Genomic DNA, 22,310 nt, shown 5'->3' on the forward strand with positions numbered 1-22,310 from the left:
CCCTTGTTCCATAAGAAACCAGCGGCAGGGGGAGAGGCCTAGAGGGACCTACTGAAGGGATGCCGAGGGGAGGGAGCAGAACCAGGACATCACTGCACACGGCAACAGCAAGATTATGGGACGATCAACTCTGATGCACGAGGCTCTTTCCAACAAGGAGGTGACAGGCCAACTCCAATAGCCTTGGGAAGGAGAGAGCCGTCTGCACCCGGAGAGAAGGTGGGGACTGAGTGTGGATCGAATCAGAGGATTTTCACCTTTGTTGTTGTTTTTTGTTTGCTTGTCTCTCCCCCACCATGTGCAGCATGATAATTGTGGACACATGCATAGAAGAACTGCACAGGATTAACGTGTATTGGATTATTTGCCCAAATAATCTAGGGACTATTTGGAACCTAAGGTTTTACAAGGGTGATGATATTAAAAAGAGAGCGAAAGGGGGAGGGCACAGATGTCAGGAATACTGAGGAGGAACTGACACATCCAGCCACGGGCAGGAAAGATCTCCATAGGGCGTGCCAGCAAGTCCTAGGTTCAAGTACTGCCTCTGACCCCTCTGGCGGGCTAACCCTGGCCAAAGATCCTGGACCTCAGGACACTGGATGGCTTTCAATGCCTAGAAATGGCAGAGAAGGTGCTGATTTGCTTTGGGAGAAGGACTTTCCTTACCTGGAAGTTGGGTCCATTCCCTTTCCCTCTTCCTCCTACAAGGACAGACAAAGGGAGTGGAGGAAGGGGTGGAAGGCAAGAATAAGCATTTATTGAGCACCTCCTATGGCCAGACACCCTGCTGAGCCCCTGACAGTCTCTCATTTGAGATCCAAAACTGCTCTGGGAGGTAGGTGCTGTTATTTGACAGCTGAGGAGACCGAGGCAGATACAGGTTAGGTGATTGCCCAGGATCACACCATCAGGAAGGGTCTGAGGCTGGATTTGAACTCAGGACTTCCTGACCCCCAGCCCAGGGCCACCATGAGGCTTTACTAGACCACAAAGAACGTCACCACGAGTCCTGGCAGGGGGTTGGGGGACCTGGGTCCTGGACGGTGTCCTAAAGAACTCTGAGCCCTGAAGTGAGCTTCCTGCCCCCACACCAGCTAAGGACCAGAGCCCAGATGAGGCAGGGGCTGAGGCCCGCATGCAGGGGGCCCCACAGGGTCACTGCTGACTGGCCGGGCCACGGGGCTCTCCACCCGCCAGCGCCAGCATGTGGTGTGCCCGGGGCTCCCGCACTCCCCTACTTACAGGGCCGCAGGGAGTAGGGATCAGCTCCTGGTGTCTCGGGGTGAGGTTGGGCACTGGGGCATCCGCCGGCTCCGTGAGAGGAGGAAAGATGAGTTCTCTGAAGAAGAAACAGAAGAAAACCCACAGTATGAGCACTTTCTTAAGGGTGGCAGAGAAGAGAAGGGCAGATGTGGGCGGAAATTCACATCCTGCCTCTCTCCCGTTCTAGCTGTGTGACCTTGGGCGGCAGTCCCTACCCTACCTCGGGGCACCTTGGGTGCATCAGGTAACACGGCTGGGATCTGCAGATAGAAAGTCACCCACAAAGTCACAGGCACTTCCCTTTTTTTTTCAGTTCTTCGGCCGTGCCCAGCTCTGTAGTCCCCATTTGGGGTTTTCTTGGCAGAGATAATGGAGTGGTTTTGCCAATTCCTTCTCCAGATCATTTTACAGATGGGGAAACTGAGGCCAAATGGCACTCTATTCACTGCAGCGCCACCTAGCCATCATCCTGGTTCTGCAGCCCCCAACAGCCTCTGCCTTTACTCTGCCTGTCTCCCAGGCCTAGCTCTCTATCCACTGCAGTGCCATCTAGTGGTCATCCTGGTTCTGCAGCCCCCAACAGCCTCTGCCTTTACTGCCTGTCTCCCAGGCCTAGCTCTCTATCCACTGCAGTGCCATCTAATGATCATCCTGGTTCTGCAGCCCCCAACAGCCTCTATCTTTATTCTGCCTGTCTCCTAGGCCTTCCAAGCCAAGCCTCCATCCACTGCAGTGCCATCTAGTGGTCATCCTGGTCCTGCAGCCTCCAACAGCCTCTATCTTTATTCTGCCTGTCTCCTAGGCTTTCCAAGCCAAGCCTCCATCCACTGCAGTGCCATCTAATGATCATCCTGGTCCTGCAGCCTCCAACAGCCTCTATCTTTATTCTGCCTGTCTCCTAGGCTTTCCAAGCCAAGCCTCCATCCACTGCAGTGCCATCTAGTGGTCATCCTGGTCCTGCAGCCTCCAACAGCCTCTATCTTTATTCTGCCTGTCTCCTAGGCCTTCCAAGCCAAGCCTCCATCCACTGCAGTGCCATCTAATGATCATCCTGGTCCTGCAGCCTCCAACAGCCTCTATCTTTATTCTGCCTGTCTCCTAGGCCTTCCAGCCAAGCCTCCATCCACTGCAGTGCCATCTAATGATCATCCTGGTCCTGCAGCCTCCAACAGCCTCTATCTTTATTCTGCCTGTCTCCTAGGCCTTCCAAGCCAAGCCTCCATCCACTGCAGTGCCATCTAATGATCATCCTGGTCCTGCAGCCTCCAACAGCCTCTATCTTTATTCTGCCTGTCTCCTAGGCCTTCCAAGCCAAGCCTCCATCCACTGCAGTGCCATCTAATGATCATCCTGGTCCTGCAGCCTCCAACAGCCTCTATCTTTATTCTGCCTGTCTCCTAGGCTTTCAAGCCAAGCCTCCATCCACTGCAGTGCCATCTAGTGGTCATCCTGGTCCTGCAGCCTCCAACAGTCTCTGTGTCTTTATTCTGCCTGTCTCCCAGGCCATCCAGGCCAGGCCTTCCTCCCCTATAGTGCCATCTAGTGGTCATCCTGGTCATCTAGCCTCCAACAAGTGGGTCTTTATTCTGCCTGTCTCCCAGGCTCTCCCTTCTCTTCTCTGCCTATTGCCTCCCTGGCTTCCTTCAAGGCCCCTCTCCTACAGTGTGATATTCTCTCTAAAATGTAATGTTCTCTGTTTCTGTTTCTTTGGGGGTCTCTGGGAGCAGCCTTCGTTTCAGTTCAGAGTAATCACCACAAGTACAGCCAGGAGTTAAAGTCCAAATCCTTTATTGTCTCCTTCAAAGTCTTGTCTCCTTTCTGGCTCTCTTAGAGGCCTATATCTCTCCTTGGTTCTGAGAGCTTGAACTCCTGCCCCCAGTCCTTTGTGTTCTCTGCCTCTGCCAGCTTCTTGAGGTCCTCTGAATGTGTCTTGGTTTCTGTGGGGGAGACAGGAGGGCTGCCACCACTTCTCTGTCTTCCCTAGTTCTGATTCTGGCTGAGTTTGTCCGAGCTTATATGGTCTCTTATCAAAGGTGTGACTCTTGTAGAACTCTAGTAAGTACTAAGGACATGTACTAGAAAACTGTTAAATAAAATGCTAAATAACCATTGTCTCTATCAATTCTATTGACTTAGCACTTAGTTTCAAGTTCTGGCCCACTTGAAGCCTTCCTATTGCCCTCTTCATTCAACTGTCTTTCCTCTGTCAATGATTTTCCATTTACCCTGTACAGAAGTGCTCGCATATATCTATTTGCCAGTTGTCTCCTCCTCCTCCTCCTCCCTGCAGTTGGATTGTAAATTCCAGAGGGAAGGCCTACAGTTTGTCTCTTTTTATATCTCCAGCAATTAACACAGTGCCTGGCATACAGTATGCATTTAAGAAATAAATCTGGCCCTAGAAAGACCCCCAGGGCAAAGATCAACAGGAAACTACAGCCACTTCCCGCAGCTAACTATTGCCTGGGTATCCCAAAGTGAAGTCTGGGACCGATACACACAGAAAAAGATCTGGGTCCCCTGGAAAGAAATCTCGATTAGGGGTCTGAGGCCCAAAGTTTGCATTGGCTCATCATCCTTCCTTAACGAACCAGCTCATTTCCAGCCTTGAAACTCATTCTTTTCCAATATTCTTCCAGGAGAGAATGTGAGCCCCTTGAGGGCAGGTTTCTAAGGCTCAGCACCAGGCACAAAGGAGGTCGTTAATAAATGTGTATTGCACTGTTCTGGTTATCCACTATCAGTGTGCTCTACAATGCAATGGGAACAACCACAGGATACTTTGAGAAATTCCCAGTGAACAGGGATTTATTTATTTACTTGTTTGGGTTGTTTGGGACAAAAAGACCTACCCAAATTGACTACTACAGAGATCACTCATAAAATGCAGAATTCTTTATTAGAATTTGGAGAAGTGGACCCCATCCTGGTCTGTGAGCCAAATTCACAGCAGGAGAGAGCCACTCCCTTGAAAAGGTTCACAATGTTTATACATTTCAGACAAAGAACCTCCAAAATCTCACCCTCTATATGGTGTGATTGGTCACATAAGTCTATTCCCCTATTTGGTCAGTGGAATGCAGTAGATGTGTAGCTTTCCCACCAGTGTCCTTCCTTGAACAATAGAATATAGTCCAGCCCTTATCTAAAATCACATGCTTCCTCAACTGAGGCCTTAAGGCTTTCGCTAACAGCCCCTGATCAATATGTGCTTAATCTGTAAATTCTTCACCTTTTTCCCACACAGGATTATATAAAATGGATAAGCATTTATTAAGCACCAGCTGTGACAGCCAATAAACTTGTATTCAAGTACCTACGGTGTGCCAAACATCTAGATAAAGGCCTGGGGACACAATGAAAGACCGACAATCCTGGCCTTGAGGAGCTTACAGTCACATCGCGCACAAAGAAGCTGGAACAAGTTGGAGAGAATGCACAGAGGGGAGGCCCCAGAGTAAAGAGAAACTGAAGGGTGGGATTGTAAATGAAGCCAGAAGGAAACCAAGGGCTGGGAGAGAAAAAGTACCTGCCCTCAGGGGGCTTACCTTCAAAGGTGGGGAAATGACTCGAGGTCAAACAAGGATCTACAAAAAATAAACATAAGGGGAGGCGCCCTCCCCTCGGCAGAGATAATAACATGCCAGATCCAAAAGGAAGTAAAGAAACAAGCATTTATTAAGCACCTCCTGTCTGCCAGCCACTGGGCCAAGGAGGGATGCGAGTGCCTTTGTGAATTTCATTTTATCGTTGGGGAAACTGAGGCAACCTGGGATTAGCTATAAAGTTGTCATCTAAGGCTAAATTTGAATTCAGGACTTCCTGATCCACTTCCCTGGTCCAGGGCTGTGTACCCTACTGCGGAGCCACAATGTGGGAGAACAGGGACGGCTACTCTCCTCCCCTCTGCCCGTAACAATGGTACAGTCTGACCTGCACCAGTCCCGCCAGAGGATCTTGATAGGCTTGTCTGGAAGCTACCAATAGGCGGGGGAAGGCAATGCAGCCTGGAGGAAACGGTTCCCCTCCACGGTAAGGATAGGACCGTCTGGAGACCACCAATAGGCAGCCCACGGAGGGGAGGACGATGCTCCTCATGGGATGAGCGGTGGTAATGTCCTCTCAGGGTCAGAATGAGACCATTCGGAAGCCACCAATAGAAGGGGCGTTGGAGGAAAACATGCTTCTCTCTCCCTCCCGTGGAATGAACGGAGGTAACATCCCTTCTCCAGAGTTCCCCTCCCCTTCAGGATGGGACCGTCCGGAGGCCACCAATAGGCGACGAGGCTAGCAGAGCCTCTGTTGCTTAGCAGCGCCGCAGCAGCCCCCGCCCCCGCGCGCCTACCAACAGACCGATGGACTGACCGACAGACTGATTAACCGACCTGCTCCCCTCGGACTCCATGCTGACCGCCGCAGCCAAACCGCTGCTCTGCGTCTTCCTTCTCCTCCTCTTCTGCTTCCTCCTGCCCTGCAGTAAAGGCGGGCGGAGACGCCTGAGGTTTTGCGGCTACATCGTGGAGGCGCGGTTGGGGGGAGGGGGCGGGCCGGGAAAGCAGCGAGGAAGCCGGTCAGTGCAGCCCCGGACTTCCTGCGCGTCACTTCCGCCGCCGCCTGCCTTCTCCCATTCGCTGGGCTGCGGTTTTCAGTTCCCTTTCTCCTCGCCTTGAGAAACGTCAAGTTCCCTCGCCAGCCTCTTTTCCCATCCCACAAGTTCTTCCCTGCACCGCTAGGAATAACTGGAGGCGCTTGAAGGCCTCTCTACCAGCCCCTCCGTAGCGTGCCTTGCCGTGGGACCCCACTGGTGTTTCCTCCAGAACATCTCGGGGGGAAAGGGGGGTTCCTCTTCCTCTCTCCCCTTCTCGCATTTTCCCACGTATCTTCCTCCACCAACTCCTTCCCCACCTGCTCCAGTCACAGTTGAGCTTGCCCATTTATGCACAAGTGATGCCGTTCCATTCCATCTTCTCCAACACATTGTCCCATTTTTCATCCACTCTCACTGATTTTTTTTAACGATACTTTTTTTTTATTTTCAAAGTATGTGCAAAGATAGTTTTCAACATTCATCCTTGCGAAATCTTGTATTCCAAATTTTTCTCCTCCCCCAACAGGAAATAATGCAATATATGTTCAACATTTGCAATTCTTATAAACATATTTCCACATTTATCATAGGGCACAAGAAAAATCAGATCAAAGGGGGAAAGGAGAAAGAAGAAGCAAGAAAACAAAACAAAAAAAAAAGATGAAAATACTGTATTGTGACCCATACTCAGTCTCTGTAGTCCCCCCCCCCCCTCTCTCTCTCCATCACAAGTTTATTGGAATTGGCCTGAATCACCTCATTGTTAAAAAAGTGTATCGACCATCACAGTTGATCATCACATAATCCGGTTGTTGCAGTCTCACTAATTTTCAATATTTTGTCTACTGGCTGCTTCCCTGCTCTCTACAAATTGCCCATGGCTCACCCGTCCTCAAAAACCTTCATTTGATCATTTCATCCATAGGAGTCCCATATCTCTCTTATTTTGTGGGGCTAGACTCCTTGAGAAGGTCAGATGCAATCTGTGCTTCCCTTTCCTTTCCTTAACTTTTTAACTTTACATTCTGGCTTCTGACCTCATCATTTAATTGAAACATTGCTCTCCAATTTATATATGATCTCAAATTGCTAAATCCAATGGGTTTTTCTCAGCCCTCTTCTTTCCAGAGCTCTCTTCTGCCTGTGGATCACTTGTTTCTTGATAATTTCTCTCTAGATTTTTGTGACATTACTCTCTTCCTATTTTCCTTTTTGTCTGACCACTCCTCCCTTTTGCTAGCTCTTAAGTGAGGCTGTATACACTAACCATGGGTGCCCCACGAGGTATTGTCCTGGGTCCTCTTTTCTCCCTCTAAGTTATTTCACTTGGTGAGCTCATCACTTCCTATGGATTCAGTTATTTTTTGCTAATCTCTCAACCTGTGGTGTCTCATCTCCAACATCTCATAAACATCTTAAACTCAGTATATTCAAAAATAAACTCATCTTTCCTTCAAAATGTTATCTTCTTTCTAACACAGACACAAAAACAAAGACAGTTGCTGTCCTCAAAGAGCTTGTGTAGACTTTTCGTATTTCTTGATATTTCAAAATGAGATGATTTCAGTTACCTTGGAAAATTCAGAAGTCTATCCCCAATGGAAAGTGATAAAAGATAACGGAAAAAAGAGAAATGTGAATTAAGAGCTTTTGAGCTGGAAGGTGCAGTGTGAGAGATACTATGAAACTAAAATAAACAAGATTCAGTAACTGATTGGATATGGAACCAAGGAAGAATAGAGGATATCTTGTGGAGTTGCCAACATTAAGAAAAAGAATGGATTTTAGGAAAAAGACAATTCCATTTTTGACTTGTTAAGTTTGAGGTGCCTGTAGAATGTCCAGCAGGTGGCCAAAGAAATCCATCCATGATTGGATTTGTATTTGGGAATTGTCTGCATAGGAATGACAGTTGAGCTCCTCAGAGCCAATGAGAACACTGAGAGAGGGAGCCCAGAGAAAAAAAGATCCAGGACTGAGTCCTGAGCCATATACCTAAAGGACATGGTTATCCACGAAGGAGGAATAGGTGGCATCCAAAATCCAAGAGGAGAACCAGGAGAGAACAATGGACTCCAGGGAAGAGACCATATCCAGGAAGGGGGAGGGAGATAATAGCACTCAATGCTGCTAGTAGAAAGGTCAAGAAGGGAAAGAAATAGGAAAAGGTGACTGGAAATCAATTATTAAATACCTACTTTGTACCAGGCAATGAGTTAAGTACATGGAAGGATATAGAGTGAAAGAGAAAGGAGGAGAATTCAGAGTGAAAGTGAAAGTTCCTGTTCTGCAGGACCTTTCTTACATTGTCATGGGAAACAGGATGTACATATTTCAGAGGTAAAAATGAAAGTTCGTGTTCTGCAGGACTTTTCTTACATTGTCATGGGAAATAGGATGTACATAGTATATACAGAATAAATACACAATAAATATAGAATAGTTTAGGGGTCAGCACTTTAGCATATCCACTTTTTCATTTCAGATTTTTCAAGTGACCACATTTATGCCTTTTGTTTTCACACCTCAGTTAATCCTGGATATACCACTTTCAACTAGAGCTTAACTGGCCTGCCCAACGAGGACTTGAAATCTCCCCTTCCTGTTTGAGGCCTACCTTTTATCTTTGGGTTGAAATCCCTTTCTTAAAAGGCTGTAGTATCTCCACTGGCCACCAGAAGGAGCTCACAATGCCAATTCCCTTTTCCACTGATCTGATTGCGTTTAGATGAGAAAATGATGAAATATTGCTTTAAAATATTAAAAAGTAGAAAACCTGTGGATCTGACTCCATCATTGCCTCTGGACTTTACCTTCTTAGTCAGCGATCAGATTTTATTCATCACTACGACTTAATTCCCTGAGGCACATAGTTTGCTGAAGCAGAAACATAAGGAAGTCCCAAGTCCCTGTGTAGAAACCACCTCCCATCACCTGGATACCTCCCCTTCTCTGGAGGAATGAGCTGAGATTTGTGGAGAGGGAGCCCAGGAGTTTAAAGAGGAGGATAAATCATCGTGGCAGGCCTGGGGAGACTTTACCCTCTCTTCTCTTCTGCCCATCTGGTCACTTGGGCTGCACTAGTCCCCAGGTCACTGCCACTTTCTTCAGTCTGGTCTTAGCTTTCTTACCACTGGTTCAAGTCTGATAACAAAGGCCCAACCCCCAAAATTGGCAGAGATCTTCCATTTACCATCATAGTGGACAGGGATGGACTCCCACCCATCCACACCCTTAGAGCTGATAGGAAATCTCAACAGCCAAGGCAGAAGCTAGGGAACTTTAGAAACTTGAATTCCTGGTTTAAGGCCCTAGAATTAGTGTCTCAACATTTCCTTTTCCTTTTGAGATTTCTAGGGTCCCTTCAGATTCCCAGAGAAATGAAACTGCTGGTGAGGAGTCTGGGAAAATAGCATAGATCAGAAAACTTCAAGCTTTCCAGACTTTCACCACACAAGCAAGCATTTCCTCATAGTAAACAAAGCAGCAGAAATAAAAAATGAGGTAAAGCCATCATCCTACAATAGGGAAGAGGAATCTCCAACTCAGGAATCATAATAGACCCTTAAAATCATTTGGTCCAGCCCTGCTAAAGCAACCTCAGGTGACAACCTCCCACTGTTATTTAAATTGATAATTTTGTATGGCCCTTGAAGATTATAAATATCCAAACAGCCCTTGGCAGAAAGAAAGTTCCTCATCCATATCAAAGAACTGACCACCTGGGGTGAGATTTGGCCTGAGTGAAGTACAAACACCTCGAGGCCTACAGCTCAAAATTAACAAGTTCTTGGGGTACCTGGGAGGCAGCCTCACCCTCAGGAACTTTCACCTCCTGGATATGATGGGGATCAGAAGAGTTTAAAGGAGAAGACTGAAGGATCTTCCACTGTTAAGGGTTGCCAAATATAGCTGTGCTGACCTGAATCAGGTTGCAGCTGCAGGGAATGGGGGGCCCAGCTAGTGTACCTTGTGAGTGAGATACCAGAGGTAGGGACCATGCTGCTGTGGGCACTTGCAGGAGAGCAGGGCTCCTGGTTTCAGCTTCAGGACAGAACAACTGAAGTTTGCAGCTGCCAGAGGGACCACAGGGAACAAGAATATTTTCAGGACAGAGTGGCTGGGGGCCCTAACAGTGGCTTAGGGCTGTAGAGGGGTGTCCAAGGTTGGACTCTCAGAAGGAGCTCAGAAAATAAGAACTTAAGGCTTCGGGAATTATTCCCTAGACCAGGGGCTCTCAAACTACGGCCCTCGGGCCAGATGCAACAGCTGAGGATGGTTATCCCCCTCACCCAGGGCTATGAAGTTTCTTTAAAGGCCCACAAAACAGTTTTTGTTTTTATTATAGTCCCGCGCTCCAACAGTCTGAGGGACAAGGAACTGGCCCCCTACTTAAAAAGTTGGAGGACCCCTGCCCTAGACCTTGGGACTGGAACTTGATTATAATTTCTAAAAACAAAAGTAAAATACATAAAAGAGAAAGAATCCTATCTCAGATAGCCACTATGGGAATAGAGAAGATCTGGGTTCATATTCAGAAGAAGATAGATCTAAAAAGGCCACTCCTTTTTTCAATGAGAAATATCAATTATTCACAAGCCCCCAACGAGTTCTTGGAAGAACTTAAAAAGGACTTTAAAAATCAAGTAAGAGAGATCAAGGGAAAATTAGAAAAATAACAATCCAAAAAAATTATGAAAAGAAAGTCAACAAACTAGAAATAGAGAATCAAAAGCTGAAAAAAAATTCCTTAAAAACTAGAATTGAGTAAGGGGAAGCTAATCATGTTAAAAGATATCAAGAAATTTTTAAAATTTTTTAAAAAGAAAAATAGAAGAGAATATAAAATATCTCATCAGAAAATATTGATATGGAAAATAGATTGTGAAGAGACATAAGAATAGTCGAACTACTCAAACGTTATGATCAGAAAAAAGAATCTTGATATATTACAAAATATAATTTAGGAAAATTTGCATTAAGTTCTAGAACAAGAAGCAAAAAAATTTTTTTGAAAATCCACTCAATCCACTCATCTTGAAAAAGATGCCAGGAGGAAAACTTATAGGAATATCATAGTCAAGTTTCAAAGCTCCCAGGTTAAGCAGGAAAGCAAGAAAAAAATATCATGAAGCCACAATAAAGATTACATAGGACTTAGCAGCCATAGAAGAGCTGTAGGTCTGAGAATATATTTTGTAAAGCAAAAGAAGTGAGGTCATAATTAAGACTTAACCTATCCAGCAAAATTAGATATAATTCTGAATGGAAAAAAAAAATGGACATTTAAGGAACTGAAAGATTTTCAGGTATTTGTGACAAAAACAGCAAAGTTGAATGGAAAATTTTATATAAGATCCAGGAGAAATATAAGGTACATATTAAAGACCAATTATTAGGGACTCAATAAGGTCAAAGTATTTTCTTCCTATATGTGAAAATGTTATCAATAGTCAAAACTGTCATTATTTGCTTAGTTTGAAAGAAAAACTTGGACTGATCCTAGCAAGATGGGGGTGATTCTGTAAAAATAAAATTGCATGGGGAAAGATAAAAGATAATTATTTCATACAAATGAGGCATGAAAGAAAGATTTCATATAGAAGAAGCAAGGTAGGGAAGGGGAAGGATGAGTGATCCTAGAGCTGAGAAATGACAAAAGAGGGAATGTCTCAAAGGGCATAAAATTCTATTAAATTTAGAAAAAAGAGGACAAGGAATATAAAGTTATTATTAAATAAAATAAAATAATTTTTAAAAAAGAGGACAAGGGTCTTGAAGGGAAGGGCTCTTACAAGGGTGAGTAGTTTAAAGAATGGGAGGTCAATGTATGTGCCAAAATGTTTGTAGCAGCCCTGTTTGTAGTGGCTAGAAACTGGAAAATGAATGGATGCCCATCAATTGGAGAATGGCTGGGTAAATTGTGGTATATGAATGTTATGGAATATTATTGTTCTGTAAGAAATGACCAACAGGATGAATACAGAGAGGCTTGGAGAGACCTACATGGACTGATGCTAAGTGAGATGAGCAGAACCAAGAGATCATTATACACTTCGACAATGATATTGTATGAGGATGTATTCTGATAGAAGTGGATTTCTATGACAAAGAGACCTAACTGAGTTTCAATGGATAAATGATGGACAGAAACAGCTACACCCAAAGAAGGAACACTGGGAAATGAATATGAACTATTAGCATTTTTGATTTTCTTCCCAAGTTATTTTTACCTTCTGAATCCAATTCTCCCTGTGCAATGGGAGAACTGTTTGGTTCTGCAAATATGTATTATATCTAGGATATACTGCAATATATTTAACATATATTGGACTGCTTGCCATCTTGCGGGGGAGCGGGGTGGAGGGAGGGAGGGGAAAAAACGAAACATAAGCGAGTGCAAGGGATAATGTAAAAAATTACCCTGGCATGGATTCTGTCAATACAAAGTTATTATTAAATAAAATAAAATTTTAAAAAAAAAAGAATGGGAGGTCAAGATAGCAGGTAGAAGTAAAACAGATGAGAAGGGATAGGATAAATAGGGCAAGAAGGATAATGGGGGAAATTGGATTGTGGGAAATATGCAAAATAACTTAGAATGTGAATGGGGTGAATTTACTCAAAATGGAAATGGCTATCAGCATGGATTAAAAATCTGAATTCAATAATATGTCATTTTCAGGAGATAATAAAAATGAGATATATACCAAGAGAAAGGCTGTAGTAGAATTATGTTTAAAAAATAGCAGTAGTAATCATGATCTCAAATAAAGTTAAAGCTAAAATAGATTTAATTAAAAGAAAAAATTGGGAAATTGCACTATATGTCACCAATATTATTTGTTATTGTTTTAGATCACTTAAAATAACTATACTAATAATATATCTGTCAAAACAGACATAAGAACTGCATGAATATACACATTAAACACTTTATATAAAGTTAGATTTAAACAGAGAAATATTCATTGTTCGTGGGTAGGTAAAATCAATGTAATAAAAAATGACAATATTCCTCCACTAATCTACTTACTTAATGCCATCCTAATTAAAATACTAAAGTACTTTTATTGAATTAAGAAAAAATAACAGTCAAGAATTTCAAAGAAACTAAGGGGGGGAAAGAAGATTCCGAAGTATCAGACCTTACACTATAAGGCAAGAGTAAAATGGATAATTTTGATTATTTTAAATTAAAATTTTCCTGTATAAATAAAAAAAAATGTAGCCAAGATCAAAAGGAAAGCAGAAAACTGAGAAAGGATTTTCATAGATAATCTCTCAGATAGAATACAATTGTGATGAAATGCTGTGTTATAAGAAATGATGAGCTGGTTGATTTATAAAAATCTGGAAGTACTTGGACCTATGAAGGAAGATGCTATCCACCTCTAGAGAAAGAACTGAGAAAAAGAAATATACATAGTATAATTTTACATATATGTATATATACAGAGGTTTGTTTATAGAGATGCATAAATGATTACATTTAATTGTAGCCTAGGTACAGGATGGAAGGGAGCAAGAAAGGGAGGGGGGGGAAAAGCATAGCAAGAGAATGAAAGAAAACCTGAAAGGAAGCATAGAAAAGATGAGTTGCTTGGAAAAAGTGTGGGATTTTTACAGAGGTTCTTGAGAAATGGAAATGTATTGTTTTATATTGAATCCCCTCATGTTCTTCTGTGTATAGGGAAATGTTCTTTTTTTTCTTTTTTCATGTATTTAAGTTTAAAATGGACCCCAGAATATATATATAAAAAAAGAAACTGCTGAAGAAGCAACTGTTACATAGAGAAAAACAGCTTTGCAAAACCAACCAATACAGTGACCATGTCTGATAGGTCTTTGCACAGTTGTTGGCACAAGATAGGAAATTGATAAATGCTTCTTTTTTTTGGGGGGGGTGTTAATTAATTAAGTTATTTATTTATTTTTAATAATAGCTTTTTATTTACAAGTTATATGCATGGGTAATTTTATAGCATTGACAAGTGCCAAACCTTTTGTTCCAATTTTTCTCCTTCCCCCCACCCCCTCCCCCAGATGGCAGGATGACCAGTAGATGTTAAATATATTAAAGTATAAATTAAATACAAAATAAGTATACATGACCAAACCGTTATTTTGCTGTACAAAAATAATTGGACATTGAAATATTGTACAATTAGCCTGTGAAGGAAATCCAAAATGCGGGCAGGCAAAAATATAGGGATTGGGAATTCAATGTAATGGTTCTTAGTCATCTCCCAGAGTTCTTTCGCTGCATGTAGCTGGTTCAGTTCATTACTGCTCCATTGGAACTGATTTGGTTCATCTCATTGCTGAAGATGGCCACTTCCATCAGAATTGATCATCATATAGTATTGTTGTTGAAGTATATAATGATCTCCTGGCCCTGCTTGTTTCACTCAGCATCAGTTCGTGTAAGTCTCTCCAGGCCTTTCTGAAATCCTCCTGTTGGTCATTTCTTACCGAACAATAATATTCCATAGTATTCATATACCACAATTTATTCAACCATTCTCCAATTAATGGGCATCTACTCAGTTCCCAGTTTCTGGCCACTACAAAGAGAGCTGTCACAAACATTCGTGCACATACAGGTCCCTTTCCCTTCTTTAAGATTTCTTTGGGATATAAGCCCAGTAGTAACACTGCTGGATCAAAGGGTATGCACAGTTTGATAACTTTTTGAGCACAGTTCCAAATTGCTCTCCAGAATGGTTAGATGTATTCAGAATTCCACCAACAATGTATTAGTGTCCCTGTTTTCCCACATCCCCTCCAGCATTTCGCATTATCTTTCCTTGTCATTCTAGCCAGTCTGACAGGTGTGTAGTGGTATCTCAGAGTTGTCTTAATTTGCGTTTCTCTGATTAATAATGACTTGGAGCATCTTTTCATATGGCTAGAAATAATTTCAATTTCTTCGTCTGAGAATTGTCTGTTCATATCCTTTGAGCATGATAAATACTTCTTGATTGACAGTGTATAAGACATTCTGCATTCATAATGTCCTCCCCCCTCTCCGAGGAACTCTAGCACATTTGAGAAGATGGAGAAACAATGAAGGATTTGGATTTTTTTTCCCTCAAAGGACAATATATCTTTTCTCCCTATTCTCTCCGATTGAGAAAATGAGAAAAATAAAACGCTATCATATGTATAGACAGGCAAGACTTATTCCTTTTGTAGCCACATCCCCTCCCCAAATTTGCTTCCATCTGCACTGAGTTCATCCTTTCTCTGTCAGGTGGTAGGCAACACCTTCCATCATCAGATCTTTGGAATCGTGGTTGATCATTGCATTAAATCAGAGGTCCTAACTCATTCAAAGTAGTTTTTCTTTGGAGTATTGTTATTGTTCTGCTTCTGATCTCTTCATTCTATATCAGTTCATAAGATTCTTCACAGGTTTCCCTAAAATCATCCTCTTCATCATTTTTGACAGCATAATAGTATTCCCTTACATTCATAAACTATAACATCAGCTTTTCCCCCTTTGGTGGATATCCCCTCAGTTTTTACCATGACAAAAAGAGTTACTATATACTTTTTGGGGGTACATAATGGTCCTTTTCCTTTTTCTTTGATCTCATTGGATACAGATTTAGGACCCTGAAGAGTTGGAACAAGGTAATGATATTATTTTCCAATCAAAGTCCCATCACTTACCTGGAGGGTTTTTTTTTTTTTTTTTACTATTTTATCTCCTAGATCTTCTAGTTATTTCCTCCTCACATCAAATTGTCAAAAAATCAGTGCAAGCAGGATTCCTGCTGCTGGGGGTTCCCCCTCCCAAGTTCTCCAAGCAGAGGTGGAGAATCCTTTGAGCGGTCAGATGTGGCCAGGGTTTAATGACCACTAAGGTCCTCTCCAACACTGCTGCCCTGTGCTGTGCTTTCTTAACAAAGAAGAGACAGTACTGGACAATGTTATCTTATTTATCTCATGGGGCCTCAATTGCTGAATGCCTGCTGTGTGGGGGAGAACACTGTCTCTCTCCCTGAAAACATTGCAAGTACATTTTCCATCAGCCAAGAATATTTTATTCCTCCCCTCAAGAAAGCAGAGAACTATCCTGGAAAATCATTGTTTTGGAACTAGACTGTTCACAGCTTTAATTAATCATAGGCCACCTTAAATGGTATCGCTCCCTTAAGACTCCTAAGGCTTCTTGGATCTTTTCCTGGTGTTGTTTAGCAAAAGGAGTGTCTTGTTTTCCTCCTTTGTTAAGTAGCAGCTCTGCCAAGTGAAACAGGAAAATACTAGCTCCCTTCACCAGCGATTTCTATCTTTCTGCCACTTTTTAAAACCTCCTCCCGGACTGTCCATTTGGAGGATGAAACTGAGATTAAGAGAGACAAAGAAAACCTGTGATGTTTTTGGAACAATCAGCTTCCAAAAGCAAACTGGGCTCAGAACTCAGTTTCAGTTTGTAGAAAAGGGGATTGAGCTCAAATCAGCATTAAAGAGGGCTAATGGGAAGGGCTTGGTGGGACTGCTGTATCCTCCTCCCCCAAGATGTTCTATCTTCTCTCTGTACAAGCTTGCCTTGTCTGGTCCCCAGGACTGGAATGATCTTTCTTTGTCCCTCACCCTCTTAAACTTTAAGACTCAGATCAGACCCTCACATCCTATAGAAACACTTTCCCAGTCCTCCATTTTCCCATGGGGCTGTTGGTCCTTTCTTCCCTTCTCTGATTACTTCCAGTTGACTTTTCATGTGTTGTATTTAATATCTTCTCATATTGGTCACCTCTTTTAAAATATGAATTCCCTGAAGGCAATTATCCTGCTATTGCCTTTTTTTCTCCCATTCCTACCCCTTATCAAAGTATCTGGTTTAAGACAAGTACTTAATTAATTACTGATTAAATGATTATTAAATACTCCTTCTTTGGACCTGCCAGCTAGGAACAGCTTGATGATAGTTTTAGGTCTGGTACAGCTAGGCCACCTTCATTTCCACTTTTTTTTCATTAATTTCCTTTACATTCTTGATATTTTGTTCTTTCAGATGAATTTTGTTATTTTTTTCTAAATCTATAAAGTAATTTCTTGGCCCTTCTTCCCATTGGCTGGGACTCTGGATTTTCATTCTAATCCACTCAGAGACAAAGAATACCAGCCGCTAACATACCCTACCATATTAGGAACTTAACATTAATGAAAAGGACAGTGGGGGGAACAAGAGGAAATGTATGTTTAAGATAATCAAACACTTGTGGCTTTAGGCTGTAGCACAACTTGTTATTGCCAAGTCCCAAGTTATAATTAGGGCATAGGTCAAGGCCACATTCTTATGAGAAATCTTCCGATTCGTCCTCATTCCATATGATGCTTACTGATGGTTTTAGAATAGATGCTACTTATCATTTTAAGGAAAGCTCCATTTATTCCTATGCTCTCTAGTGTTTTTAATAGGAATGGGTGTTGTATTTTGTCAAACGCTTTTTCTGCATCTATTGAGATAATCATATGATTTCTATTAGTTTGGTTATTGGGATAGCCAATTACGCAGATAGTTTCTGAGAACAGCTTGGATCAAATAAGACAATATTTGTAAAGTGCTTTGTAAACCTTAGAGAGCAACATATTGCCAGACATTAATATTCTATTGCTTGGATTTCAGTCAAGCATTTGGCAAAGTGTCTCATATGATTGCTTGTGGATAAAACAAGAAGACAGATTAGATGATAGCATAGTTAGATTAGAACAGGGGAAGGACTCAGAGAATGATCATCAGTGTGAGCTTAGAAGAGGTCTCCAGGGTTGTGCCCAAGGTTCTAGCCATAGTTTAGCTCTGGACTCAATATTGCTAATCTGTCACAGAGTCACAGAACTTGAAGATATCTCAAGGGCCAAGCAATCCATACTTTGCCAAGAATATTTTCTAATATACTAGTCTATGAACCAGGGAATCTTCTCCTCCTGCCCCCAGCTCATTCCACTTTCAGAATTCTAATTTTCTAGTTGTTATGAGTTATTTCCACCATTTTTTCTGTTTGTGAATTCCACCCATTTTTTCCTAGTTTTGGGGCCTCGAAGGCCAGGTAGGACTAACCTTCTCAAGGACTAACTGCCTTGTAGCTGCCTTTCAATTATACACTTGTGTACTTCCTTTCCAGGGACAGACTTCCTCACCCCAGTTCCCCGACTTCAGGACACCAGGCCCTCACTCAGCCAAGAGGAGAATAATAGGAACATGACACTAATGGTAGGCAGGGCAAGGATTGTCTCTGAAACTCATTGAAACTTGAAGATACTTGCATGACTCTAATCCCAACTTGCCAGGGCAGAACTGGAAAGGATTTATTGTCCCAACCTTAATAATCTGGGAGGCTTCCTGATGGCTGGTCCCCTGCCCCTCCCAATGAAGTATGGTTTAAAAAAAAAAATCCTACAGAAGTTGGAGGATCAAGGTTGAGGTCCTAACAGAAGAGCATTAAACAAAAGGTGGTGATTAGCCCCAGGTGACAGTCCCAGCAGGTGGCAGCAGCACCTAAACCAAGAAGTCCAGTCAACCAGCATTTATTAAAGTACTAATGGGCCACAGGTAGAGAGCTGGCCCTGAATCAGGAGGACCTGAGTTCAAATCCAGCCTTGGACACACCAGCTGTGTGATCCTGGGCAAATCATACCATCATTCCCTTGATTGTTAAATGGAAATGGTAGAAGGCATAGGTGAGTTTGAGAAATTCATTGTGGAGCTATGGAAAAGAAGGGGATTAAAAATGACTCCTGAGCTCTGGGACTACCCGTGATGTCAGCCAAGGAAACGAGCATGATGTTCAAAATTCTTTAGCCTTTAGGATTGTTTTATACAGTATATATTGTTCTTCTGAATTTCACATGCTAACAGTTAGTGTAGTAATATAGTCATTGAAAGGCAGCCTGGGGCAGCAGAAGAGGGCCAGCCAGACTGGGACTCCCTGGGGAGGACCCTTAACTTCTCAGTCTTTCCTCCTCCAAATAACAGATCAAATTTCAAACCAGTTGTCCGTGGGTGAGGACAGGAGAAATCATGGGACTAGGCCAAAATAGTCGAATCTAGATTTGTTAGGCAGGGACATAACCGTATTTGAAGTAAACGGGAAAAAAGGGGATTTTTTCCTTTGAATTTTCTGTTTTCCTCCTTTTTCCTTCTCTAGTCTTCATTTCTTCTCTCTTCCTCTCTCCCCCCTTCTTTTTCTCTCTCTCCTCCTTTTTTCTCAGTCTCTCTTCCCCTTCCCTCACTTTAATTCTGCTTTATGTGATTAAAACAAAACAAGTTTTCTTCATTTATATTGACTGAGAAAATACTTTTCCTATCCCAAACATACATGAATGCTTTGCAGATTCAGCTGGATGGTCAGGTATGCATCAAGGGTTGCTGTGTAAGGTTAACTGCCCTGCCCTAGGACCCAGACATACTTTGCTAAGCCCTCCCTAGGAGTTAAGTGCTGGTGGGGCTCCTTAATTCTTGACAATTTCTCTTCCGGGGCAGTGCTCCTTGTTTGTGACTGAGGGTCTCATCTTCAAGGCTAAGCTGAATGGGAAGCTACCAAAAAATGTTTCCTTTTCTATTGTTCTTATTTTATTTTTTAATGATTCTAGGCAGGATCAGGAAATGTAAATTCACTTGAGGGGTTTAGCTAGTTAATGGGATCCCACTTTATAGGTGAGGAAGTGGAGGCCTAGGGCGAAGGCTGAGGCTGGCCTGGAGCTGGATCCCTGTTGGGGGGGTGAGATGTGAGAAGGTGTGTCCTCTCTTTGTTCCCCTGACCCTCTCTCCTTTTTATTCATTAAACCACCTCTCTGGGTCGACTGAATCGAGAGCATCTGACTTACTGAGGGAGACATAAAAAGATGATAGAAGAGGAGCTGCCTGCCTCCGTGTGACAAAATTTAATGGGATGATACAATCACAATACATAATATTATGAGATGCAGCTGGGTGAGGCAGCGGATAGAGAGAGGCCCAGAGTCAAGAAGGTCTGACATCAAATGCAGCCTGACCTAACTGGGCTGGGTGACCCTGGGCAAGTTGCTTCCTGCCTGCCTCAGTTTCCTCATCTGTAAAATGCGAATCATAACCGCATCTGCTCTCCAGGGCAGTTTTTAGAATAAAAAGATATTCATAAAGCAATCACTCAAGAGAGCAAGAACTAAGTGGTTAATGGTTCAGCGCTCTATCAAAGGTGGCAGAGAGGGTGCTGGCTGGCACTGGGAGAGGACTTTCTTCACCCCTCCCCATCCCCGCAAAATCACAGATCTCATCCCTGTCCCCATCTGGTGAAAAGTCTGGAGATCTGTCAAATCCCAGGGAAAGATGGAAATGGATCGGAGGATCAAGGAAGGCTTCTTGGAGGAAGCATCAAATCTCCATCCCTTTGATCCAGGCACTAGATGCTGCACATGCTAAGACAAAAATAGTTCCTGGCCTGCTGCATCCTGGAGAAGCAACGTTACACAGATGGTGGCGAGGCAGATGTTGCAGAGGCACGGAGGGCGGAGGGCACTCCCTGGGAAGGCCAGGGAACTTACACTGTGCAGAGGCACGGAGGGCACTCCCAGGGAAGGCCAGGGAACTTACACTGTGCAGAGGCACGGAGGGCACTCCCTGGGAAGGCCAGGGAACTTACACTAGGCAGAGGCACGGAGGGCGGAGGGCACTCCCTGGGAAGGCCAGGGAACTTACACTGTGCAGAGGCACGGAGGGCACTCCCTGGGAAGGCCAGGGAACTTACACTAGGCAGAGGCACGGAGGGCGGAGGGCACTCCCTGGGAAGGCCAGGGAACTTACACTGTGCAGAGGCACGGAGGGCGGAGGGCACTCCCTGGGAAGGCCAGGGAACTTACACTGGGCAGAGGCACGGAGGCACTCCCTGGGAAGGCCAGGGAACTTACACTGTGCAGAGGCACGGAGGGCGGAGGGCACTCCCTGGGAAGGCCAGGGGACTTACACTGTGCAGAGGCACGGAGGGCACTCCCTGGGAAGGCCAGGGGACTTACACTGTGCAGAGGCACGGAGGGCACTCCCTGGGAAGGCCAGGGAACTTACACTGTGCAGAGGCACGGAGGGCACTCCCTGGGAAGGCCAGGGAACTTACACTGTGCAGAGGCACGGAGGGCACTCCCTGGGAAGGCCAGGGAACTTACACTGTGCAGAGGCACGGAGGGCAGAGGGCACCCCCTGGGAAGGCCAGGGAACTTACACTGTGCAGAGGCACGGAGGGCAGAGGGCACCCCCTGGGAAGGCCAGGGAACTTACACTGTGCAGAGGCACGGAGGGCACTCCCTGGGAAGGCCAGGGAACTTACACTGTGCAGAGGCACGGAGGGCAGAGGCACCCCCTGGGAAGGCCAGGGAACTTACACTGTGCAGAGGCACGGAGGGCACTCCCAGGGAAGGCCAGGGGACTTACACTGTGCAGAGGCACGGAGGGCAGAGGGCACCCCCTGGGAAGGCCAGGGAACTTACACTGTGCAGAGGCACGGAGGGCAGAGGGCACCCCCTGGGAAGGCCAGGGAACTTACACTGTGCAGAGGCACGGAGGGCAGAGGGCACCCCCTGGGAAGGCCAGGGAACTTACACTGTGCAGAGGCACGGAGGGCAGAGGGCACTCCCAGGGAAGGCCAGGGGACTTACACTGTGCAGAGGCACGGAGGGCAGAGGGCACCCCCTGGGAAGGCCAGGGAACTTACACTGTGCAGAGGCACGGAGGGCAGAGGGCACTCCCAGGGAAGGCCAGGGGACTTACACTGTGCAGAGGCACGGAGGGCAGAGGGCACCCCCTGGGAAGGCCAGGGAACTTACACTGTGCAGAGGCACGGAGGGCAGAGGGCACCCCCTGGAAGGCCAGGGAACTTACACTGTGCAGAGGCACGGAGGGCAGAGGGCACTCCCAGGGAAGGCCAGGGGACTTACACTGTGCAGAGGCACGGAGGGCAGAGGGCACCCCCTGGGAAGGCCAGGGAACTTACACTGGGCAGAGGCACGGAGGGCAGAGGGCACTCCCTGGAAGGCCAGGGGACTTACACTGTGCAGAGGCACGGAGGGCAGAGGGCACCCCCTGGGAAGGCCAGGGAACTTACACTGTGCAGAGGCACGGAGGGCAGAGGGCACCCCCTGGGAAGGCCAGGGAACTTACACTGTGCAGAGGCACGGAGGGCAGAGGGCACCCCCTGGGAAGGCCAGGGAACTTACACTGTGCAGAGGCACGGAGGGCAGAGGGCACTCCCAGGGAAGGCCAGGGGACTTACACTGTGCAGAGGCACGGAGGGCAGAGGGCACCCCCTGGGAAGGCCAGGAACTTACACTGGGCAGAGGCACGGAGGGCAGAGGGCACTCCCTGGGAAGGCCAGGGGACTTACACTGTGCAGAGGCACGGAGGGCAGAGGGCACTCCCTGGGAAGGCCAGGGAACTTACACTGGGCAGAGGCACGGAGGGCAGAGGGCACTCCCTGGG

At 45.0% G+C, this 22,310-nt stretch overlaps 1 protein-coding gene across 3 annotated transcripts in view; it reads right to left on the reverse strand.

Annotated features, from left to right (window-relative positions):
- LOC127555997 (uncharacterized) overlaps window positions 1–8,629 on the reverse strand; it is a 34,703-nt gene extending 26,074 nt beyond the window's left edge. For 2 of the 3 annotated variants that reach the window (XR_007952329.1, XM_051988794.1), the window contains exons 1-2: window positions 5,652–8,629; window positions 1,246–1,342 (exon numbers count right to left, since the gene is read on the reverse strand). Coding sequence is in view for 2 of the 3 variants with exons in the window: in XM_051988794.1 (XP_051844754.1) it covers window positions 1,246–1,342; window positions 5,652–5,671 (117 nt within the window). In the remaining variant the exon portion in view is untranslated. The remainder of the gene's footprint in view (window positions 1–1,245; window positions 1,343–5,651) is intronic. The other variant, XM_051988793.1, reaches the window with a different exon arrangement.
- Between the last annotated feature and the right edge of the window lie 13,681 nt (window positions 8,630–22,310).

This window comes from Antechinus flavipes, chromosome 3 (assembly GCF_016432865.1).
Source record: "Antechinus flavipes isolate AdamAnt ecotype Samford, QLD, Australia chromosome 3, AdamAnt_v2, whole genome shotgun sequence".
NCBI classification, from domain to species: domain Eukaryota; kingdom Metazoa; phylum Chordata; class Mammalia; order Dasyuromorphia; family Dasyuridae; genus Antechinus; species Antechinus flavipes.